General features: G+C 37.4%; 1 protein-coding gene across 3 annotated transcripts in view; it reads left to right on the top strand.

Moving 5' to 3' along the window:
• NELL1 (neural EGFL like 1) overlaps positions 1-26,585 on the top strand; it is a 912,020-nt gene that overhangs the window by 854,892 nt on the left and 30,543 nt on the right. For 2 of the 3 annotated variants that reach the window (XM_012456482.2, XM_012456484.2), the window contains one exon: positions 15,244-15,384. The exons of the other annotated variant lie outside the window; for it this stretch is intronic. In XM_012456482.2, the coding sequence (XP_012311905.2) occupies positions 15,244-15,384 (141 nt within the window). The remainder of the gene's footprint in view (positions 1-15,243; positions 15,385-26,585) is intronic. 3 annotated transcript variants of the gene reach the window in all.

Below are 26,585 nucleotides of genomic sequence, written 5' to 3'. Positions count from 1 at the left end.
TTATGGAAATTATTTGATATCTTTCCAATTTGTTTCCTTTATCTGTAAAATGCAGATAAGAATATTCTATTGGTTTAATTTAATTTGTCTGGAAGTAATAGAAAATTCAAGTAATTGTGACTTAATAATAAAATCTTTAATTATCTCTCATGACATGAAATATGGAAATATGTAGCTTCAGGGTTGGTTCAGCAGCTCAGTGACATCAAAGGCCTAATTTGGTGTTTCTGTGATTTAAATGGAATTTTTTTCATAAACTAAAGAAGGCTGCCCCTGTCTAGTCCTCACGTCCTCCAGTCAGCTGGCTAACAAGAATGAACATATTAGGAATTCTGTCATTTAACCATGAAAGTCAACTCCACTGCCACTCCATCTCCAGCAGACTTCCCCTTACTTCTCATTGGTACGAACTTGGTCACATGCCCTTATATAGACAAATCACTGGGCAAAAGGATGAAGATTCTATTATTATTATAGATACATTGTTCTCAAAGTAGAGTCCTCAGATGATTCTGCAAGCGTGTTTAAATGCAGCCAGAATTTCTAATTTAGTATGCTGGGTGGGACGAGATAATTTTCCTTTATAGTATGCTTCCTGCTGGTGTTAATGCTGCTAGTCTGATGACCACTATTTGAGAACCACTGACCGAGACCAAGAGTGATTTACCCTTTGGGCTAGGAGACCTACTTTTTTTTGATTAAGAGAACACTACTGTTTATGCAAGCAAGTCAAGGTTCTTCTAATTGAAAGCGAATGGGTGGGAGGTGGAGGATGTATCACTCAGGATAGAGGAGAAAGACAAAATATGTGTGATGCTTACCCCCAGGATGGAGGATGGGGAAGGAATAGCCGCTACCACTCTGCCAACTAAAATTGACCGAAATGTACCTGGATGCCTTCCCCTGGAAACTGCTAGCCTTCAAATAGACTCCAGAGTCCTAAAATTGTTACATCAGGCAGATTCTGCCAGTGCAATTGTAGTCTAGGTCAGGAGAAAGATTCCTGATGCTGACTACTCCGCTGTGTTCCCAGAATCCTCAAAGAGGTATCTTTCATGCATAGTTCATCAGGTGATATCGACATCTTTTTTATTTACCTTCTTGACAATAGTAAATACCAATATCAGTCACTTTGGGAAAAACAACAACAACAACTTTACTCTAACACTAGTAGGACAATAGAGATGAGAATAGAGATGTAGAAGGTGTGGAAGGTGCCCATTAAACAGAGGAGCTTTTCGCACTGTCAAAGTAGCATGATTTCTTTAGCCAATACTAATCTCACAATATGCTATAGAAGTAACATTAAAAGAGGCCTAAGGGACATCTGTTTATTTTGTCTCCCCGGAATTCAGTTCCTATTCTAGTAAGGACATTTAATATGTTTCTGCAGAACAAGCCTTTCTAAATTCTCAGTTTAAGATATCTTAAGTAGTGCTAATTTTACCTCTTGCTCTTGGGATGGGCTGGTAACCAGACGTGACCACAGTAACTACCTCAGGACTGAGCATGTAACCAAATCAAGATGAATGAGGCTCAACTCCTATATTTGTACCAATACTATTGGTAAGAATCTCTCCCTTTGACAGATTTAAAATGATGTTTGCCTAGAACATCTGGAAGCCATTACATGAAGAGTTTCTGACCTAATAGGGGTAGTAAGATGATGACGAGCAGAGTGGAGATACAGAAAGAGCCTAAACCCTGATAATGTTGCTTAGTTGCATGGATTCATAGAGTCTAGAGCCCCTGGACTTGTACATTTTGTGAGCCAGTATGTTTGAGGAGAAGAAAGGTAAGCAGGGTTAAAGTGTCACTTACAACAGAGGGCCCAGGATCAAAAGGTGCATCAACACTCGCTTACCATTCAAGTGCTCTGCCCGGCCCCTCCCCATGCACCTGCTCCTTACCCCATGCTGACCTTTTTCCATTCTCCTAGTTCTGTATTCCCTGACCACTCCTCTAACCTTTGTCCTTGACTCCTTTGTTTGGTTTCCATGTGCAGAAACATTTTTTGGTCTCTCATTTGGTTCTAATTTAAAAATGAATGCATCTGGTTATTCTGCCTCAGGGCAAATTTAGAAATATTCCTTTTAGTTCCATAGAGTCCTATGGTTACTCTCATGTTGGCACTAATCCTATCTCACATACCCTAGCTCTGTGGGTAGGACCAGATGTAGGGTAAAAATCTATGTGCTTGTCTTTTACTGATTTCTTACAGAGCTAAAGTTAGAATGTTGGCTTTATACTTTTCTCTCTTTTGAATATAAGTATTACAGCTACACATTGGTTTCTAGGCACTGCTTTAACTGGTTCCCACAGATTTCAACCTGTTGTTTAATAATATAATTCAGCCCAAAATGTTTCATATTTTTCTTGTGGTTTCTTCTTTAATTCATTGGCTTTTGGAACTGGTGTATTTTCCAAATATTTGTACTTTTTCTAAGTATCTAATTTTGATTTGATATCTATTTAATTCTATTGGGACCAGAAAACAGACTCTGTAAGATTTCAAGCTTTTGAATTTTGGGGAATTGTTTTATGAACCAGGATTTGTTCTACCTTGGTCAACATTCCATGCACACTTGTAAAGAAAATTTACGCTGCAGTGATTGGGTATAACATTCAAGAAATGCCAATTATTATTGTTCACATCTTCTATATTGATGATTTTTTTTGGTCTATCAATTACTGAAATAGAGGTTTAAATCTCTAGATTTTTTTTTTCCTTTTTGGCTCTTTTATTTTTGTTTCATGTGTTTTGAAGTTTTGACATTAAAAACTATGTGTTAATTGCTGGATTAAATTGTAGTTCTGTTTTTAGTTCTAGTGTTTTTCATAGCGGTTGTTTTAATTTACATTCCCAGCAGCAGAATATATTTCCTTTTCTCTGTATCATTGCCAACATTTGTTAATTTTTGTCTTTTTAATAATAGCCATTCTGATTGGTATAAAATGATATTTTGTGTTTTAATTTGAATTTCTCTGCTGATAAGTAATCATGAGCATTTTTTCATATACTTTCAGTCATTTGTATGTCTACTTTTGAAAAATGTATATTCATATTTTTGGCCTACTTATTAATGAGATTGTTTGATTTGTTATTGGGTTATTTATGTTCCTTATAAATTCTGGGTGTTAGTTTTCTAACAGATCTTTGGCTTGCAAATATTTTCTTCCATTCTGCAGGTTGTCTATTCACTCTGTTGTGCCCAAAGGAAAAAAGTCATTATATCAAAGATACCTGCAGTCATGTTTTTATTTAAACACTATTCTCAATAATGAAGATAGGGAGTCAGCCTAACCGTCCATCAACAGGTGATTAGATAAAGAAAATGTGTTAGATATATAAAATGGAATACTATTCCACCATAAAAAATGAGGTAATGTCTTTTGCAGCAACATAGATGAAACTGGAGGCCATTATCCTAAGTGAAACAACTCAGACACTGAAAGACAAGTACCACGTTATCACTTATAAGTGGGAGCTAAATAATGTGTACATATGAACATATAATGTAAAATGATAGACAATGGAGACTCGGAAGGTGTGAGGGTGGGAGGGGAGGTGGATGATGAGAAATTACTTAATGAGTACATGTACATCCAGTTATGGAGATAGTAGAGGCCCTGACTTCACCACTATGCAATGTAGCCAGGTAACAAAATTATACTTGTACCCCGTAAATTTATACAAAGAAAATTTTTAAACCTATACATTTAAGACTGTGATATCTTCCTGGCCAATTGATTCTTTTTATAAAATGACTTTTTTATCTTTGTACATTTTCTTTATCTTGAAGCCTATTTTTTTTTTCTGAAACCAGTGTAGCTATTCTAGTTTTCTTATCATTCATGTCTACATGAAATATCTTTCCGCATACTTCTGTTTTAACCTGTTTGCACTTTTGTATCTAAAATACATTGTTTCTATATAGCAACAATTGGGTATTGCTTTTTTCTAGTCTGATAACCTTTGCCTTTATTTAAATGTTTAATAAATATACATTTATTATAAATATTGATATGGTTGTGTTTGGGTCTACTATTTTGCAGTTTTTTTAATTTGTTTTTTTATACCATAGATTCAGTATTATCCAATGCCTTATAGATTCCCCAGTCTGGCTTGTGGAAGCATGTACTATTTCTATTCCTGTGTAAGTGCCAGCCTCTGTTACCTCTAATATGTTTTGGTGGTCTTTCTCCAGCTTTGGATAATTTCATCATATTCATTTTCTGATTAGCACTCTGCTGATTACCTGACTGGTATTCTCTGCAGAACTTCAAAAATTACTTCTCTGTTCAGCTCTCTCCTCTCCAATACTCTGCTATATACCTCTGCTTGCTTTGGTCTTCCTGTATCCCCATCTTTGTATCCTCAAACCAGATAGTTCACTAGGCTCTTCGTGGGTTTCCCTTCCTTTTACCATGGCCTGGACCTCTCTTAAGTAGTAAACTAGGATATTTGTAGCACTTTTCTCATTTGTCTTATGTTTCTTAGGGATCACTTTCTTAGTTACCTAATTTCCAGTATCTTGAAAACTCATATATACATACAAATATATACATATGTATGCATTTGTTCCTGTTTGTTTCAGATGAAACAACAAATTCAGTCCCTGTTACTCTACCTTGGTTGATAGCAGAAATCTGTTCATTATTCAACTCAGTATGTTTTTTTAATATGGTTTTGAACATATTTTTAATAGTTTCTTCGAAGTCATGTGTGTTAAATCCATCGCCTGGGTAACAGTACTGTTGGTTTCTATTATCTACTTTTTTTCTTTTGCATGGGTCATATTAGCCAAGTTAATGGCCTAATACAAAATAAATAAAATGAATGTTTATTTGTTTTATATTATGCCATTAACTTGGCTAATTTCAAATTCTAATTTCTTCCTTCTGTGTGGTAGCACTGGCTGAGATCTCTATTCAACTCTTTCACCTAGAAACCTGTTGGCAATGGTTAAGTCAGCTTAACCTTTAAGGCCTGGAATAGTGGTTAGTTCTAGAAGATGGTAAAAGAGAAATTCCCTCTTTCCCCCAAGTGTACAAGAGTCAATATAGTATAATGATTAAATATACATATTTGGGAGTCAAGTAGACCTTGGTTTAAATCCCCACTCTGCCACTTCCCAGATGTTGTACCATGGGTATCTTATTTAAACATGTACTCCTCCATTTTCAGTAAAACTAGAGCAATTCAAAATGATCTCAGAGGCATTCTGAAGATCAAATGGAATTGTGAATATAAAGCACTTGTCAGAGAGCCTGACACATCGTAAATTATTAATAGATGGAACTTCAAAAATTCTTGCTATATGATAGAGAAACTGTAGTAAGAATCATAGAATATTCTAAAATTCTATTCTAAGATTTGTGCTTGGATTATAATTTTAAAACAATCATTTGCAGGATGGGAAGCCTCAAATTCAACTGAGTATAGAATAGGTGGTACTTAAAGCAGCAACCTCAGACAGTGCAAAGGTTTCATGATGAAGAATTTTGAGAAATAAAGGCAAATTGGTAGTTAAAGTGAGGTCAGTTATTTATGCTTTGAGTGCCTGGTATGAGATTTTTACAATAAGAATCATTTGTAATTACTACAGGGGCAGGATATTTTAAAAAGTCACAGAATCATAGGATTTTCAGGCTTGGAGTGAATATGATCTAGTTCCATCTTTTAAAAATCTTCAATGTTAATAGCAGTCAAACTTTAATAGTTTTGTTCATTGGTTATGAGGGATGACAGTGAGGAAGGAGTGCTGGGGAGGAAAATGAATTTGGTACATAGAAACATATGTCATGTAAAGCTTTTGGCAGAAGACGTTTGAAATGAAGAGATCTCTGAGATTTGCAAATCCATAGGCAATAGTAAATGCATTTCTGAATTTGTGTTAGTGATATAGATCAGAGAGTCCCCAGAATAAAGGTGAGAGTTTAAATGTTAATAGATGGATTCTTTTAGGGAGAATTTGAGCACAGTTTGTTAGAGAAAAGACAGAAGGTCTTCAGAGATAAAATTAGATTGCCATATCCAGGAAGAAATGGATTGGATTGTTTTGTGCAAAGTCACTAAAGAAAGAAATATACAAAAGTCAGAGAGCTATATTGCCAATAATATTGACATCATTATTAATACACAAAAACTAGTTACTAAAAAAGACTTACAAAGAAGAAACAGCAATAATGATGTCACCTGATATTTTATGAGGCAATGAATTGACTTTGCAGAGATTTTTTATACCTTATTGGAGCATGTTTGTGAGACAGACAAAATTTGTGTTTTTAAAATTGCCATTTGCCTAATGAAGAACCTGAGGTACAAAGAGGTTATTTAAACCTTTTAACAGTCACTCAGCTTGTTAGCAGCAGAAGAAGCTATGAGCCCAAAGCTAAGATATCCATATTCTAGAATATTAAAACTAGCTGTATGTTCTCATGCTTCCAATCAAGACATACCTGAGAGTGGGTAATTATAAAAGAAAGAGCTTTAATTGACTCACAGTTCCATATGGCTAAGGAGGGATCACAGTCATGGCGAAAGGTGAATGAGAAGCAAAGTCAAGTCTTACTTGGTGGAGGCAAGAGAGCTTATGCAGAGGAACTCCGATTTATAAAATCATCAGATCTCCTGAGATTTTTCACTATCACAAGAACAATATGGGAAAACTGACCCCATGATTCTATTATCTCCACCTGGCCCCGCCCTTGATACATGGGGATTATTACAATGCAAAGTGAAATTTCTGCCCATATCATCTCCATGAAGGCTCTGCCCACCCCCGGCCCCTCCCAAATCTCATGTTCTCATATTTCAAAACTAATCATGTCTTCCCAACAGTTCCGCGAAGTCTTAACTCATTTCAGCATTAACTCAAAGGTCCACAGTCCAAAGTCTCATCTGAGACAAGGCAAGTCTCTTCCACCTATGAGCCTGTAAAATCAAAAACAAGTTACTTACTTCCTAGATATGGTGGGGGTACAGATATTGGGTAAACACACCAATATGGGAGAAATGGCCAAAACAAAGAGGCTGCAGGCCCCATGCCAGTCCAAAATCCAATGAGGTAGTCATTAAATCTTAAAGCTCTGAAATAATCTTTGGCCTCATATCTCGCCTCCAGGTCACACTGGTGGAAGAAGTGGGCTCCCACAGCCTTGGGCAACTCCACCACTGTGGCTTTGCAGGGTAAACACCTCCCACCAGCTGCTTTCAAGGGCTGATATTGAGTGTCTGCAACTTTTCCAGGTGCATGGTGCAAGCTGTCAGTGGATCTCCCATTCTGGTGTCTGAAGGATGGTGGCCTTCTTCTCACAGCTAGTCTACTAGGCAGTGCCCCAGTAAGGACTCAGTATAGGGGCTCCAGTCCCACATTTCTCTTCTGCACTGCCCTAGCAGAGTTTCTCCATGAAGGCTCTGCCCCTGTAGGAAACCTCTGCTTGAATATTCAGGCATTTCCGTACATACTCTGAAATCTAGGTGATGGTTCCCAAACCTCAGTTCTTGACTTCTGTGTACCCACAGGTTGAACACCACATTGAAGCTGCCAAGGTTTCAAGCTTGCATCCTCTGAAGCCATGGCCCAAACTATACCTAGGTCCCTTTTACCCTGGGCTAGAGCAGCTGGATTGCAGGGTACCAAGTCCGAAAGCTGATGGGATGCAGGGTACCAAAGCAGCTGGGATGCAGTGTACCAAGTCCAGAGAGGCCCTGGACTCAGTCCAGGAAACCACTTTTTCCTCCTAGGCCTCCAGGCCTATGATGGGAGGAGCTGCTGGGAAGGTCTCTGACATGCCCAGAAACATTTTCATCATTCTTTTAGTGATTGGCATTTGGCTCCTCATTACTTATGCAAATTTCTGCCACCTGCTTGAATTTCTTTTCAGAAAATGGGGTTTTCTTTTCTACTGCACCATCAGGCTGCTAATTTTTCAAACTTTTATGCTCTGCTTCCTCTTGAATGCTTTGCTGCTTAGAAGTTTCTTCCACCAGATACCCTAAATCATCTCTCTCAAGTTCGAAGTTCCACAGATTTCTAGGGCAGGGGCAAAATGCTGCCAGTCTCCTTGTATAGTATGAATGACCTTTAATCCAGTTCATTTAATCTAGTTCCCAAAAAGTTCCTAATCTGCATCTGAGACTACCTCAGCCTGGACTTTATTGTTCATATCACTATCAGCATTTTGGTCAAAGCCCTTCAATAAGTCTCTAGGAAGTTTCAAACGTTCCCACATCTCCCTGTCTTCTGAGTGCTCCAAGTTTCTAGAAAGTTCCAAACTTTCTCACATTTTCCTATCTTCTTTTGAGCCCTCCAAAGTGTTACAACATCTGCCTGTACCAAGTTCCAAAGTAGTTTCCACATTTTGGGACATCTTTACAGCAGCACCTCACTCTCAGTACCAAAATCTGTATTAGTCAGAGTTCTCTAAAGGGACAGAACTAATAAGATAGATGAATATATGAATGGGAGTTTGTCAGAATAATTGACTCACATGATCACAAGGTAAAGTCCCACTATAGGTTATCTGCAAGCTGATGAGCCAGGAAGCCAGTCTAAGTCCCAAAACCTCAAAAGTAGGGAAGTTGACAGTGCAGCCTTCCGTCTGTGGCTGAAACCCTGAGAGTCCCTGGCAAATCACTACTGTAAGTCCAAGAGTCCAAAAGGTGAAGAATTTGGAGTCTGATATTCCAGGGCAGGAAGCATCCAGCACAAGGGAAAGATGGAGGCCAGAAGATTCAGTCAGTCTAGTAGTCCTTCCAGGTTCCTCTGCCTGCTTTTATTCTGGCCATGCTGGCAGCTGATGAGATGGTGCCCACCCAGATTCAGGGTGGATCTGCCTCTCCCAATCTATTGACTCAAACATTAATCTCCTTTGGCAACACCCTCACAGACATACCCAAGAACAATACTTTGCATCCTTCATTCCAATCAAATTGATACTAAATATTAACTGTTGCACTAATGGAGGCCATAAATGCACAGTCCTTTCATTTTACATGTAAGGAACTGAAGCCTGGAGACTTGGACTGTCTTGGCATGTGGGGACAATAAGTTACAAAACAAGAACTATCACTTGCCTAATGAATGTCTGAATTTGTAGGTTTTAGATTGATCTCATTTAATCTTTAAAACAACAACATTATGAGGTAAGTAATTACTGCGGTTTAGGTGTGGTTTGTCCCCACCAAAGTTCATGTTGATTTTTATCTCTAGTGTGGAGTGTTGGGAGGTGGGGCTGAGTAGGAGGTGTTTGGGTCATGGAGGCATAGCCCTCATGCAGAGTAATGCCTTCCAGTGAGGGTGAGTGAGTTCTCTTTCATAGAAATTGATTAGTTCCTATGGGGTCTGGTTCGTCAGTTTCTCTCTCTTGCTGCTTCTCTTGCCATCTGATCTCTTTGCACATACCCACCCCCTTCTGTTTTTCCACTATGACTTGAAGCAGCCTGAGACCCCCACCAAATGCAGCCATCTAATCTTGGACTTTTTAGTCACTAGAATCATGAGCAAAAAAACCTCTTTTCTTTATAAATTACTCAATCTCAGGTATTATGTTATAGCAACACAAAATGGACTAAGACAGTGACGTTATCACTTAAAAGCCAAGGAAATTGAAGCTCAAAAAAGATAACTTGCTCAAAGTTGTATAGCTAGGAAGTAATAGAACCAGAATTCAAACTCAAATATATCTAACTACAAAGCTTTGTCTGGTGTTATGTGTTATCTTGACTCTTGACTTTCAGCAAAAAACTTCTTCCACTTCTTTAGCTGCCTGCATAATCTGTTATTAGTGCTGGAGTTTTTTTCTTGTTTGTTTCTATTTTTATTTTTAGATATTGCATCAGTATGAGTTCTAACCTGAGCACAGTCTTTTCCCTGAAGATGGAAAAGGATCTCATAATAATTAGGAAATGCTGGCTAGCAATAAAAAGCAGCTTCAAACAGTAATGGCTCAATAAAATAGAAATACATTTCTTACTCATTCTAAATAGCCCAGGACAGTTTTAGGTCTGTGGAAGGGACCTGGTCTACATGGTCTTCCAGGGAGCCAGGCAGAAAAATGTATTTTCAATACATGATTACCAAGGTTTTCCTGGAAACTGGCCTTTAGTGAGTAGGTAGAAATATTCTGGAGGATCATATTAGGCATGTTTATGAACCATGTTGAAATTATGTCACTTCTAACTCTGTAACTAGAGCTCAGTTACATGGCCTTACATGCTTACAGAGGAAGTATGCTCCAGGCATATCCCTAAGATCCCAAGAAAAAAAAGATAGAAGAACTAGCCTGTTTCTACTACAAGGTCTTTGCATGTTATGTTCAGTACAATTCTGGCATTCAGCAAATAATAGAAAACAAGCAGGTTTGTGTTTGATGTACTTGTGGCAATCTATATTGCCAATTCTACTTCCTTAAACTTATGTGAATTTTTTTGGTGAGGAAGAGAATCAAAATCTTTATGAGGCATGTATTATAGATTATATTTCTGAATGCATAACAAGGTTACAAATGTCTCAAAATCCAAATGAATATTTTTAAAGATCAGGAAATAATGTCTCAGTCCTAACCAGTTTCCTGATTGCAAGGTGAATATATATAGATATATATATATATTTTCAAAATCCACTTATTCTGTCTTCAGTTTTATAGCAGTAATATTTAGTCCAAAATTAATACACAGATTGTGTTTAAGAGTCTTTTTAAACCATCACATGATGTTTGATTTTATCTTTCTCAACCTACAGATGAGAAAACAAAGACTTATGAAATCTAAATAATTATTAGTCCATTGTTGAACAGGAATTTGAAGTCATGTTTGTCTCTAAAGCCTATATTTATAACCAGAGTTTATTTTTCTTTTATATTCTATTTGCCCTATAGACTCTATATATCTGGAGGACAGAGATCTTATCTTTCTATTTCTCTCTCAGGGTATGATACAGTGCTTAGTACATGGGGCAAATGTACTGGCACATGGGGAGTGCTCAATAAACTTTTGTTGAATTAATGAAAACAACAAAAGTTTTTCTCATGACTCACTATCACCCTAAAAACTGTTAGCAAAGGTGTAATCCAACCACAACTTGAGCCACTACTTTACTGCAAATTTTAACTGTTAGTATGAAATACGAAAGTACCTCTTTGAAAATAAGCTTTGAGAAAACCTTTATTGGTTTTATAAATTTTCAAATTGCAAATTCAGTGGGAAAGAGATTAGATGGAGGAAGAGATCCATCCAGCTCTAGAGATGGATTTTACAAGAATCCAAAGATTTATTTGCAATTGGCTTTATATAGACAATTTACCATATGCCCCAAATAGGATTAAATGTATTGCTTAGGATACATTATACATAAACAAGCCTTGGGTATTCATCTGTTTCTCATTGTAAATGAAAAATTCATGGTCTAGGTAGGTCTTTTCATTGTAACAATTATAGCAATTGTAATAATTATTATCATTGTAATCATAATTGAAATTACTCTTATAACACCATTGCCATTATTTCTTTTTGTTACCTATTTTGCCCACTTAAAATATCTAAAGATTATAGAAGCAAAGTATTAAATAGACCCTGCATGATGTCTTTTAGAGGAAAATAACATACAAATATTAAATTTACTTTTTATTTAGTTTTATGGCTTGCCTTTGTAGTTTTGTGATTTGCAAGCACCAGGAAATCTTGGGGTATTTTGAATCTCCATTATAGCCTTTGTTAATTTTTCCTTTCATTCAATCTACCAGTCATTTATTTTTTCATACATTTATTCCCATAGACTTGTATTGGGCACTTTCAAATTGTTTGCTACTCCCATTTCTAGGTATCACTAGCAAGGTAAAGCTGCATAAAATGTTGTCCATTTTCTTGGAAAATTTGCATTTGAGTGATAGACACAAAAAGGAAGTCACTGTGATAGGACAAGATAAGTACTAAAATAGATGTGTGTAGTCACTAGGTCTACAGGGGAGGGAGCTGGTGAGATTGGTTGTTTGAAGGATGAGTATGTACACACACACACACACACACACACACGCACACACACAGCTCCTTCCTTTGATTATGAGCTCCTGGATTTCTGGAGTCATGTTTCATTTACTTTTGTATTAACCACAATACAAAAAGAATCCTTGCACATATTTTTAGCTCAACAGATATTTACAGAATTGAATAAATGTATTATCTTCGTGTAAATAATCCTTTCTTGATTTGTCAATAAGATATGATAGAATTGTGACAAATACTGGTTCTAGCTAGTTTTGAAGTACATTTCACCATTTGTAAGCTTTGTGACCCAGGCAATAATGTTAGTTATTGTGTTGTCAACATTTGGCTCTGAGGATACAAAAATGAATACTGTGGGTCTAACAATCCCTCAGCTTCTTTCGTTTCCTTGTTCACATTTTCAGCTCTGTGCTGGATTAAACTGAGATTTAAACAAGATCTTAGGACTTTCTATAGGAGGAATGGTGACTTTTTGTCTGTTTGTTTCCTTTGGGATGGTTGACACATTGTGAGTGCAGCCAGGCCCACTGTAATTTATCAGAATTCCTTGAATGAGAGTTGATTCCATAGTGAACTCAGAGAGACTCCATTCCCAGAGCATCTGTCTTATTTGCTTCCCGGATGGGAGTGCTGACTTGGAGAAACAAATCTTTGTCTCTGAGGACAAAGGCAGCCACAACCCAGCTTGGGAAGAAACCATCATTCGTAATTTGTAAATTCCCCAAAGTGTTGCTGAAAAGCCTCCAAGTGTTTTCTGTATTTGGGTCTGTGGTGGTTGCTTTATATACTACTGTGACTACCTACACAGAAGAAAGCCAGTTTTAGAAACACAGTGAAAACGTGAGCCCCTCTCAAGTACAATATGGTTGCATAAAAAAATGAGTTTTCTGGCTTTAATTATAGATCTTGCACAGAGAACAGAAATGTGCAGCCTAGGTACCAGCATGTGATGTGACCTGGCTATTTCCAGTGAGTTTCTGGAATCTTCTATGAAAAGTACAGCTTTCAGGCAAAATGAGCTTCTCTAGTGCTTTTCTCATTTCCCATGCAAGCCAGGGATTTCCTAGTGTCTCTGGGAAAGTTGTAGATGTGTAATTGTCTGATTGTCTTCACTGCTTATGAAAGATTCCTGTGCTATACAGATAACTTCTGCCCTGGTGAATCATGGAAACAACTTATCATTTCATTTTGGGAACAGAAATATCTGTGAATTGAGAAAGTATTTGCACATCATTCACCACTTCCATACTTCCTAGAAATTTTCTATTGAATTTAGGGCTGAGGGAGTATACTCCATTTGATCATAATTTATCCTCCAAACTTGGGTGGTATTGAGAGTAAAAGAGCAGCAGATGTAAACTAGGACTTTTCCAGGCAAACCAGGACATGTGATTTCTCTGGCTGAGATGCTTTTATTTGTGTATCCCCTGGTTTCCCAAAACACTAACCATGGTTATTACCTAAAGTATTGTCAGCAGCCTATCAGCAACAGAATCTCTGATGATCATGACTGGTTTTTCTGAGAGCTTTGGAAATAAATGTCAGAGATTGAATTGGTTGCTGCTTTGTTACAGAGAGTTATCCTTCAGCCTAACATAGAGAAGTCATCTCTGTAATCAGCCTTCTGCTTATGTGTGTGTCTCTTGTTGCCTGGTATTCAAAAAGCAGTGGGCTGATTCTGTTACTTAGGATAAGCCCTTTCCCTCCAGGAACCACAGCCTCCAGTTATTTCTCCACTTGAAGTTTTAAAATTTTAGTGATCCAACATATGTCCCAGAGAACCTGGACTTGTAGAATTTGAGGCATAACAGTCTACATGGTTATTTTCTGGGAATTTATAATAAACACACTCACAGCCTGACTGCACTATCTGAAGGTCCTATACAAATATTAGGTCCTAGGGACTGAGGGCATTTAGAAGCCTAAGGGATGACATATGTGAAAAGATTTTCTGGGCTGAACAGTACGTACTACAGAGGAAGAAGGTGGTAGTTGTCTGAGCTGGAGTTGCACAGTATGAGGAACTACACCTTTTCTCTCTTTACTTGGCCAGAATGCCTTGAGATGAGAGTATACAGTTTCAAACTAAATTAACAGCCCAGTGCACAACACAGGATTTGTCAAGATAATAGAACCAATGGTAGCTGATTGCCCTTGAACTGATGCTTCTAACAGGGCCCTGTTAAAAGAAATCCCAAAGTACATTTTATTCATTATGGGTTAGATTCCAATTTTAATTAAATTTATATTCACATGAGTCGGATATTTCAGATATTTCCAAGAGAAGTCAAAGAAGATTCCCAGACAGTAGTGGCTACATTCTGAGAAATAATTACTTGGAGAAATTCTGTAAGAATGAACTGAACCTGATTTAACAATTGCAACTCTCTTTTCTGCAATGGTATCAACCTCCTTCAGTGCAGAGGCAAGGCTTTGTGCTAGAAAATCTATACATGATCCAGGTACTTGCTAATTATAAAAAGCCAGAGCCTAGAGAAAAACAAACAAACAAATTTAAAAAAGCCTAGGAGACTTCCTTTTCTTAAAAATGAGTGAAGAATGAGGACCTCTGATGGACTAGCATAATTAATCAGTAGTTTTTAAAGAACTGGAACAATAGTTCCCAAACTGTGTTCCCCACAGCACTAGTTTTGCAAGATATTAAAGGTATCCCAAGAAACGGTAGTTATTAGCCAAATAAATTTGGGAAACTTTGCATATTATCAATCTTATCTCAAAGTCTTGCAGGACATATAATTATGACAAGTCTCTGGGGCTGTCATTTAAAGAATCAATTTACTAATATTTAATCCAAGTTTCCTGAACTTATTTGTTCATAAATATCTTCAAAGGACACACAGTAAAATCTGGAATTGCCAATTTAGAAACATTTAATCCAAAAAAAAAAGCCATATACACCCAACACCGAAACTGTGCCAAATAGCCTCAACTTAGTTCTTAGTTATTCAGGGACAACACAGCTTTTGAGTTAGGAATTTTTTGTGACCATAAGCTCTCATGCATTGTTCAATACGAGAGAAAACATTCAAGATTGACACTTTCAATTCATTTGGATTCTGGAAAATGTGGGATCTGGTCCTTCCGGTGACTTTCATTTTAGGTGACTAAACAGTTTTAATTGATATGTTGACATGAGCATGTTTTAGGCATTTCCTGAAAGGTTAGTGTCAAAAGAAATTAATATCCTGGTGGGCTTGTGTTTTTCTCTGAGGCAGATATTGATGAATGTACAGAGGGAATCATTGAGTGCCACAACCATTCCCGCTGCGTTAACCTGCCAGGGTGGTACCACTGTGAGTGCAGAAGCGGTTTCCATGACGTTGGGACCTATTCACTGTCCGGGGAGTCCTGTATTGGTAAGCAGCTTTCAGACATGCCCTCCAACCACTCAGACCTTCGCAGGAGGTGCAGCTTGCTTTGGTACTTTGTTCAGCTCCCTGTGTTCAAATATGACCATTCATTAATTAAACATAGCAGTTTTCTAATTTTCTCCCTCTACAATTCAGGGATCAGGCCAGGAATCATGCAATGTGGGGTGCTAGAATTTTTATATAGAAATTGTGACAGAGGAACAAAACCTGGGTCTTTATGCTATGGCTTTGCTCTTTCTAAGGAAAACCTTAGTCTTCTTAATTCTTTTTAAGGAAAACCGTGCTGTCTTGTGAAATTTTTGATAGTTTGAGAGGCAACTGTAGAGAGGAAGAAATATTAAAAATATTGGATAATACTGCAAAAGTCACTATAGTCTCTAATCCTTCATCTGTGTATGTATAAAAATGGGAATAACAATATACATATTAGGATTAACTAAAAATAACACCTATTTTAAAATTTCAAGATTTGAATTGATGCACATATGTGATATAGTTGTATTAACATTATTGTTGCTATTGCTACTACCATCATCTCTTGCAAAGTCTCCTCTATGGGTCTCTGCTTGTGGTTCTGTTAAATGCTGAACATGGGAAAATAGCAGATGGAGTTATTCACCTTTAAGACCTTACAACTTTCATGAAATCCAAACAACTGATCAAAAACCCAACTGTCTGTATGAGAACCTTAGCCAATCCAATTCGTTCATGTTGTGTGGACTCAGTTGAATTCTTAATGCTGATTTGGACCAATCTAGGGAGCGAGCATTCTGACCTTGGGTTCCCAAAGTTCAGCCTATGTTGAATTCACTGACAAGTGAGCGACCAAGACCTATAGGAAGATATCTTTTAAGCAATTAGAGGCTTATTACACATTAAATTTTGAACTAGTGCATTAAAGAATGACTATGAAAAAAAAAAAGAAAATGGGAATTTGATTTTGAAAATTTGTTTTCTCTGCTTAGGGCATATTGTTTTTTTCTAAAGGCTGCTGCTGAGATATAGTCAGTGTTTTTTCAACTTCTCTACTGATGTTGATCTAAAGCAAAGATGAATTCATGGCCATGTGGCATGAATTATCTCCTACAATCTTGACATTATTGTTGAGAGGCACGTAGTGTAATTACTAAAAGCATAGACTTTTGGGCCAGATGTTGGCAGTCAAATTCCAGCTCTGCTGCTTCTAAGTCACTTACCATGGACAAGTTTTTGTCTAGTCTGTACTTCAGCTATCTCATCTGTAAAATAGAAATAATGTTTATATCTTATTGAGATGAGTGTTGTGATAATTAATTGAATTAATATCTGTTAAATGTTCAAGAAATGTCAGCTCTTATTTTAAATGTCACTGTGTATTCAGCATTCTACCCCATACTCTGTTCATGTTTCTTTTCCTTTACATATTGCCAGGTACTTCTGAACATATGCAGCTCATTGTACATGGATGTTATATGAATAGGAATAGGTCAAGTGGCAATTGTTGAGCAATGAAGATAGAATATTAACATATGAAATTAAGCATGGTAGCTAAAAGAAAATTTTCATTTTTACAGATTATATTTGACATCATTAAAAGGGGAAACTCTTAGATTTTTAGCACACAAATGACCTTAGAGACCACCTAGTGAAACCAATTTTATTTATTCATTATTTTATGTTTTTCTACTTTTAAATTCACGGGATACATGTGTATGTTTCTTCCATGGGTAATCTGCACATTGCTGAGACTTGGTATATGGATGATCCTGTTACCAAGGTAGTGGGCATAGTACACAATAGGTAGCCTTCCAAACCATACCCTTCTCCTTTCTTCCCTTCTCAGGCAGTCCTCAGTATCTTTTGTTCCTATCTTTGTGTCTATGTGTATTCAATGTAGTTAAACCAATTTTATAACTGTTTCGACCTGCCATGGGATTGCACACTTCTCTGCCTTCGTATGGGCTGTCCCCTCTGGCTGGAATGAAACATGATGATTCACATAGAATTTAATTTTCCTAAATTAACTTATGTTTCGCCAAGTCCCCATGAAGTATTCATTGGTGTCTTCCTAAGACTTGTCACTCCTTTCTTCTGCTAACTCTAGACCTTTTTGTTTGGTGTACATTTTAGTAGCTTCGCTTGTACAATTTATGTGCTCTCTGACTAGACTATGAGCGGCAAATGGGTTTTATTCTTCTGTCTCTGCAGTGAGACCCTTTGGTGGTTGTTGTTTAACAAATGTGAAAATGTAACCATATCCTGTGATCAATAAAGAAACTCAGTCTCAGAAAGGTGACACCTCATTCCCAGCCACATAACTGGTTTGGATACAAGTTGAGGATCAGATCTAGGTTAAGGGAGCATCTAGGAACAGTTTCAGTTTATGCCTCTTGTTTTGATGTTATCTGGAGAGCCCTGCCACCCTCATAAATGTCCCTGGCACCTGTCCTAGTGCTGATTTCTCTCTAACGTGCTGAGTGGCATGCCTGAAGGAGGAGGTGAAATTCCTGCACTCTCAGAGAGCCTCTTGCTTCCTACAAACTGATCCCTGTTCTGCACAGGAAAACCTCAGTGAAATGGACTCCTTGGAGCTGGAGTTGTTTGAATTAGTGGCATTTTTAATTTGGGTAATTGTTAGTCTAAATTTCCTTTCATTTCCACACTTTTGGGAAAATATTTGTAAATCAGCCTTCAAAAGGACAGAAATCTGACCATCACTTAGTATTTTTGTGGTAGTTGAGAGTAATCTGTTGGTTCAGAATACTTCTTGGACAAACATATGTGTAAGTCAGATAATGATATTTACTTATTATGGCCTTCTAATGCCTTCCCAATGAATGTAAAATAAATTTCTAACATTATATGGCTTTCATAGTTTTAGATGATATTGTTCCTGCCTGCTTCTTGGACTCATTTCCCATATATGTAAGGCTTTTTGATCTTTTCACACCTTGAGCATGACAAAAAGCTCATTCTAGTTTTAGGGCCTTTGCCTTTATTGTTTTCCCTATCTGGAGCACTCAACACCTCTCTTGTTGTGTGGCTGCCATGTTACTTGGGTCTCAGACAAATGTCACTTCTTCATGGAGACCCTCCCTAACTTTTCTCTGACATAATCCTTCCCCACTCACTTTGTTATAATACTCATATATATCTTTTTTTAGCATTTTTATTCACATGCACATGTGCATAATAGTCTCTTGCCACAAGTATACAAGTTGTTTGATGGTGGAGACTTTGTTTGCCTTTTACCACTGTATGCCCAAGCCCTAAGATAATGTAGTCAAAGAGAAGGCATGTAATGCATATATGTAATGACTGAAGGCTTGGACGTTCAAAACTGTCTCAGGTCAGATTTATTTTCTGTTTTGTTTGATATATCTCGTTGTGTAGATTGTGATGTGTGACATAAGATGTTAGATATCACAAAAGCATGTGAGTCTTTTATTTAAAAAATGTTTATTGAGAGCAACCATCATACCAGCACTGCCTTGGGTCTTCTGGAAATATGGTTATGAACAAGTTAAGATGTCTGTTCTTGAGAGATTAATGACCTGACATATTCTGGATCATAATAACATAGCTTAATGGCACTGAAAATGAGCACATCTGAATAAACTCTAAATAACATCAACCACTAATGCTTACATTTAAAAGAAATGTCAGCATCTAAAATAAACTTTACAGTGTTTTTTAAAAGAGTGGTTTTCAACATGTACTCAGTTATGTTTTTTTCTTCAGACAGTGGCATATATTATCTAAAATGTATCAGTTTAGGCTTTTGGAAGAACAGTCTCATGTCATGCTATGTCACTTTTTTTCAGAGGGGTATAATAGCACCTAAACTACTGATTTTATCCATTACTGTAAGCCTTCGATAATGTTGATCATAAAGAACAGCATGCTTGTAAGATTACTTACTTTGTGAGAAAAAATGTTTAATATTTACCTTTTTCTCTTAAAGTGTAACATATGTTTGAAGAAATGACCAGTCCTAGTATTGCAGAGGCAGACAGAATCACTATTCTTGAAGAGCTTATCAGAGGTAGTCTCTTCTTCCTCTCTATCTCTCTCCCTCTTTTTGTCTGTCTCTCTTTCGCTTGCATATCTTTATAATGCCAGGAGAATATAGTACACAAAAATTTGCAAACTGCTATTTGCAGAAGAAGATGATGGCAGTGATTTATTTGTACTGTAAGGTACAGTGCACTCTGCGTTTTGATGTAGTGGTAGTAGTCAGTGATTCTCAGTTTTAATATAGAAGTTGTGAGTAATTGCTCTTTTATCTAGGCATAGTTATCTGGGTCATTTAGAAATGAGAAAAACTAATATATAATTAACAATGGCATGTATAAACAGCAGTACTTTGCATGTTTTAAAAATAAGATACAGACTCTTTGGAATGTCAATCAGTTTCCATGATATTGCTCTCACAAATGAAACTTTATTTTCCTCTGTTCCCTCTTATACTTTGCATGTATATTCAAGCCTACTAAAATCCTTATTCTGCTCTTCCTAAATCCTGCATTCTCTTTCCTCTACTCCTTTGTTTGTAAGCTTTTCCCTGACTATCCCCATAGTCCCATTTCCATTAGTTAAAATTCTGATGAAGTCTTACTCTGTAAAGCAGGGATTCTCAAAACTGTGTCATAGTAGATTCAACAGAGTAGTGAAACGGGAGAGTTCCTTGACCCCCTTTGCAGGACTTGTGACAAAGACGTGGCTTGTCTGTTCGCCCACCATGTGCTCTCAAACCCCTTACAGGAAAGGGAGTACACAGATGGGCAAGTACAGAAGCTGGGGCAAGCACTTTTGGGGCCCGGCCCCACAGTAACATCTAGGAGTGGATGCCTGCAACTCCTGAAGCCCAAGTGGGTGTGTGTTACAGTATGTTCTGTTAGCTTTGCTGTCCGCAGGCAGCATAAGTGTTAAAAAACACCTCCCTGGACCCTCAGCCTTTTCGCAAGGCCAGAGCGCCAGTGTAACAGCTTTCTATATCTCAAGCTCTTGCCTGATGTCCAGGAAAATCAGATCACGCACAGACTTGAAGTATGGTGAATGTGGGGTTTTATTGAGTGGTGGAGGTAGCTCACAGTGGAATAGATAGGGAGCGGAAAAGGAGATGGAGTGGGAAGATGATCTTCCCCTGGACTTTGTCCAGTAGCTAGTCTCCTCTCTGAGTGTCCCTAGCCAAACTCCTTTCGACATTCAGATGCTCCTTCTCTTCTCTTCTTCTTTGCTGCTGTTCTGCTCTTCTGTTTGTATGCTCATCTGCTTGTGGAGCCTGGGGTTGGGGGTTTCTGCGGGTACAGGATATAGAGGTGTGTTGGGCCAAAAGGCGACTTTTGAGTGTGAAACAGAAATGCCTGTTCCCATTTAGGGACATGGGTTTCCAGACTTGAGGGTGGAGCCTTTGACAGGGAACTGTCCTCTTCTACCCAGTATTTCCCTGTCTCCTGTCCATATCAGTAGCTTTTTAAAAATATCTGTGATGGAACATCATACATCCTGGAGATTCATATTCACTTGGTCTGGTGTGGGACCTAGATTGACATCCTTTCCTAAAATTTGTTTAAATATTTTTATCAATTCATAATATTTTTGCATATTTATAGGGTACATGTGATATTTTGTTACAACCATAGAATGTGTAATGATCAAGTCAGGGTATTTGAGGTATCTACCACCTTGAGTATTTGTCATTTCTATGTGTTGGGAACAATGGGAGTCCTCTCCAGCTATTTTGAAATACGTAGTATAGTGTTGTTAACTACAATCACCCTACTCTGCTGTCAAACATTGTAGCTTATTTCTTCTATCTAACTGTATTTTGTACCCATTGGCCAACCTCTCTTTAACATCCATTCCCCAACCTGCATACCCTTCCCAGTCTCTGTTATTGATCATTCTCCCTACCTCCATCAGATCGACATTTTTAGCTCCTACACATGAGTGAGAATATTAAATATTTACCTTTCTATGACTGGCTGTATTAGTCTGTTCTCACACTGCTATAAAGAACTACCTGAGATTGGGTAATTTATAAAGAAAAGAAGTTTAATTGGGTCATGGTTCCACAGGCTGTACAGGAAGCATAGCTTAAGAGGCCTCAGGAAACTTACAATCATGGTGGAAGGCAAAGGGGGACCAGGCACATCCTACTGGAGCTGGAGGAAGAAAGTGAAGGGGGAAGGTGCAATGTACTTTTCACCAACCAGATCTCATGAGAACATACTCACTATCATGAGAACAGCAAGGGGGAAGTCCACTCCCATGATTGAATCACATCCCACCAGGACCCTCCTCCAACACTGGAGATTACAATTTGACATGAGCTCTGGGTAGAGGCACAAATCCAAACCATATCACTGGCTTACTTCATGAAGTCATTTTTAAAAAGACTATAAGTAATTATTAGAAAGACCATTTGGCCAGTGTCAGAGAACCACTCTCATAGAATTCTTATAATAATAATAATAAAAATTTCTCCCCTGTTATTTGTCTTCATAGTCATTTATTTGCTATTCTTTTATAGAATTTAGCAGATTAGACTTGTGTTCTTAATTACATCTTTATCACCTACAGAACAATTGAGGTCTTTTTGTGATACATTTTATCAAATTAATGTTGAATTAAATTGTACTGGTTGTGCTTTTTTTTGTTATCAAATAAAGTGTTTCATTCACAATGAAGCCCATGTTACACACTCAAAGATGACATATGATACACCTATTCTTATAGGACTGAGCACCTGTTGGCCTCCCATTATTATCTCCTTTATAGCACTTAGTTGGGTGAAGCAGTTTCCCAGACTCTAGAGCCTGCTTTCAGGCCACTGCAAATGGCACAGCGAGGATTTACTTCTCAGAGTAGCTGCTGAAACCATGGTCACCATGCAAAGCAATATGAATCAAACAGGTTCTACTGAAATCCCTTGGGAAAGAAATTTCCATTTTATCTGGTGGATGTGTCAGGAATAACTGAAATGGTCTAAGAATGATTTCGCTTCAACTGCTTCTGCTAAGTTCCTGTTTTTCATAGGAGTGGAGCTAAAAAGGGGTAGAACCTGGAGGTGCTCTATCTGTAAAAATGCTCTCAATGACAAACCTCACTGAAGTGGGGGTGTTATGAAGGCTTAGCAGGCAACACTGTGATGTAACGGACAGGCAGGTTTTAAGGACATAAACCTGGATTCAATCCCAACTTGGCCACTTTCTAGCTTAGCAGTATTTGGAAAGTTATTTAACCTTTCAAAACCTTACTTTTCTTAGTGTGCAGTGATGAAAATAATACTACAATGGAACTTTTTCTAATATGTGTTTTTATATGCACATTTCCTGACAAGTATTATATAGTAATAGTCAACATTTAACCTCCCTCCACCTCAGTTCCCTTACCTGTCACATGAAAACAATAATAGTAATACTAATAAGAGATAACATTTACTGAGAGCTTACTTTGTGCCAGACACTGCTCTCAGCAATTTACAAAAGCATCAACCTCATAGGTTGCTGTGGAGTTATCGTGACAATTAAATGAGCTAACAAAGGAAAGAAGCATTCAGCACTTAGAATTTAAGCACTCAATAAATGTTAGTCATTTTCATTAACTGAACAACTACATGATGTGCTAGACACAGAACCAGGAAATTTCATGTATTTTCTAATTTAATTTCACAATGGTCGTAGGAGGAAAGCCTACTTATTATTCCCATTGTAAAGGTGAATAAAGTATGAACCCGAGGATAAAGAGAACTTGTCCCAAATTCCACAGCTGATAAATGGCACACCGAAGCCATAATCCAGGTGTGTTCGATCCCAAAGCTTCTGCTCTGAATATATTCATACTGTACTGTTTTCTGAAAGGGAGGAACCCAGTGATGGGCTCATAGGTAGAGGAGATGTAAGGCAGAGCAGTTGGAGATCAAAGAGACAAGGCAAAGGGAGCATGAGAGAAACAGGTGAGAACCAGATGGACACTTACAATATTCTCTCTGTGTCATGAGCACTAGAAACTTATTTTATTAACTGGACTCAAGGGATGTGTTCTGGGGCCATCCTTCTGAGCCATGGGCAGGATGACTAAGTGAATTTTTTGACAGTTAATCTGAAAACACCTCAACCTTTATAATAATACTACTGGGATATCCACCGATGTCATTACCTTCTGTCTTTGCATTTCTGGTGATGTAAATCCAGAGAAGAAAAAGGAAAGAGGGGGTGGGGGAATAAAGAGAAAGAGAAAATGGTGGTAGGAAGATTTTTAAACAAATTTTTTAAATGTACTTATTTATTAATTATACACTGCCTCTTAAAAGCAATTAGAATAGTATATACAAAGATACATGTTCAAGAGTTATTTAAAATAAAAATATTTGAAAATAAGGAAAATGTATTAATCAAAGATAGTTGTCAAAGATGTTCATGAATATTTTGGCAGTCAGAGAAAATAGGAAACATGAGTATATAAATTATTCTAATTTAAAATGAAGTTGCATACATAATCGTCAAGTCTCAGATGTGCTGTTTTCTGTATTCCAGGGAAGAGACATGTCAGGGTGGAAAAGCACCTTAGTGGACTTGGGTATTTCAAACTAAGAAAGTTTAAGAGACAAGGCATAGACACTAATCCCAGGACACTCACAGATTTTCTCCCTATGCTAAGCAATAAGACTCACCCACACATAAGATATTTTTGGTTAAATGGCATGCCACTTTTATTTGATAATGTGTAGTGTGGTCTCATGACTTCAAAATTGTTGTTTCCAAAGAGCTTTACACACAGTTTTATCAAAGTACTAAATTCTCTATCATTGAAGAGCCTTCCTTTAAGCAGATGCCACTTAGCCATGACACTGTTTAAATAGCTTTGTGCACCTAACTAGAATCAGTATGAAGTAAATGCAAGCATGATTTTGGGCCTCAGAGAGCCTCAGTTGCATGACACAAAATTTCCACGTTACTAAAAGTTTCAGATGGACAGAGAGACCAAGACCCAGACACCACCTCAGTATGGAATGGATATTATCAGGACACAGAACTGAGAGGTTAAGAACATTTTACAGCATCTAACAGAAAACATCTTCTGGGTCCCCCAGAAAGGACTGTACAGTGGACAAGTTGGAGATGATAAATTAGGTGAAAAATAAATCCCATCGGACCCTCTGGAAGCTGGCCTGCTCCTTTTCAAGTCTAGCCATACACACTTAAGCCTAGAGCTATTTAGCATGTGGGCTAACTTGGATATATTTTACAGACTTCTCTGGGAAGGCAAATGCACCTCCTCAGTTTCAGTGATAATCACTTCACAAAGTAACAGCAGAATAGAGTGCATTACTAGATTCAGGAGTGAACCCAAGTTTTATTCATTACCTACAGCCTAGCTGGGCTGACAGAGCAGGCCTACAAGTTGTTTTCTATGTGTACTTTTTAGGAGTTTCTAAGCATTTCTGGGAGTTAGTCTAACAGACCCTAACAACTAGCAGTAGGGGCCATCCTGTAAGCCATTCCCAACCTGTTTATTATCTTTTCAGTCGTAATCTTTTAAATACCTTCCTAATGACAACTATGACTAGTCGTAAAGAAAAATAAAAACCCAAACAAAAAAATCCAACATTGAACCATGACATGAAGCAATGCTCAGCATATGGGGAGCCAGGGGAATTGCAGTTCTAGTTCAGGTGAAGATCACATGGGCAACAATGAAAAGGAGAAAAATTAGAAAACTATGGCTGGGTGCAGTGGCTCACCCCCGTGATCCCAGTACTTTGGGAGGCTGAGGTGGGTGGATCACGAGGTCAGGAGATCGAGACCATCCTGGCCAACATGGTGAAACCCCGTCTCTACTAAAAATAAAAAAAAAAAAGTAACTGGGTGTGTTGGCATGGGTCTGTAATCCCAGCTACTCGGGAGGCTGAGGCACAATAATTGCTTGAAACCAGGAGGTGGAGGTTGCAGTGAGCCGAGATCTCCACCAATGCACTCCAGCCTGAACAAAGCAAGACTCTGTTTCAAAAAAAAAAAAGAAAACTACTTAAAAAAAACCTTGACAGGTATTGGGATGTTATTATGTTACTGTAAGTATTATATCCTTAAAAAATACCCTAAAGTGGTCTTAGCACTAAGCTAGGTGGTATGTAAAATGCAAAGAATTTATACCATAGAGAATTTTAAATTTCATGTTGAAGACAAAAACACCAACTATAGGTTGTAATTAACTTTAAAATATGGGGTCAACACTATAAAATATATAGGTGATTAGGGAAGAAAGTGATTAGAGAAGATCAAAGAACAGTCACACCAGAATGCTTAGGGCTAATTGGACTTGAAGGATGGAAGGCTTTAGGTATTTTATAGGTATAATAATAAAAGTAAATATTAATATCTAAGAGTAATTCATTACTTCATGTTCTATGTGCTCTTCTAAGAGCTTGACATTTCTTTACTCATTTTATCCTCAAAACAACTCTACTAGGTAGAAATATTTATGATCTCCATTTAATGGACAAAAAGCCTTTATTTTATATTGTGAATGCTCTAAATTTATTTGGTCTTAGAACCCTTTTCTCTCCTGGGCGTCTTATGGATTTGGTTTCTATTACTCTAAAATACACTAATTGAAAACTTGGGAATGAATATAGCCTATTCTAGGAATTTCTAGAAAACCTTATTTACTCAGTATCATTGAATAATGAGCTGTTTCAGGTAAGTTTTCTTTTTTTCAGTTCTGTGGCAAAAAATGATTGCATACATTACTTGTTCTATAACTGTCAGAATTTTTCTACTACTGTCTTAACTTTGGTCTAAGGATATCCTTCCAATATGTGCCTATTTGTATATTACTTTTTAAAAATATGGTCATTAAAAATGTACACTACTAAAAACAACTGTCGATTATTGAGTGACATTCTAGGTTTGTCCCTAAGGTAAATGTTTGCAGTCATAATGTTTTTGACAAATATATTTCTCTTTTACATAGATATTTTGTCTTCTTTCCACATTGTCAAGCTAATCTCTACTTTTTAAAATGCCATTTTGAAGGTTTCTCTCCTTCCCACTGTGATAAAGAGTTGGTTATATGATGTCTCAGACCACAGAAACTCAGAAGTCAGGTGCAATTTTAGATTTTGAGGATATAAAAAGGATTGTGAAGCAGGATTTCACAAGTGCTGGATGACAATTCTGTATTCTGTGAATAGGACTGGTGGG

Source organism: Aotus nancymaae, unplaced genomic scaffold (genome assembly GCF_030222135.1).
Source record: "Aotus nancymaae isolate 86718 unplaced genomic scaffold, 86718_ANA_hifiasm-v0.15.2.pri h1tg000059l, whole genome shotgun sequence".
In the NCBI taxonomy this organism is placed as follows: Eukaryota; Metazoa; Chordata; class Mammalia; order Primates; family Aotidae; genus Aotus; species Aotus nancymaae.
The sequence above is the reverse complement of the archived record's forward strand: the minus strand, read 5'-3'. Positions and strand labels throughout refer to the sequence as shown.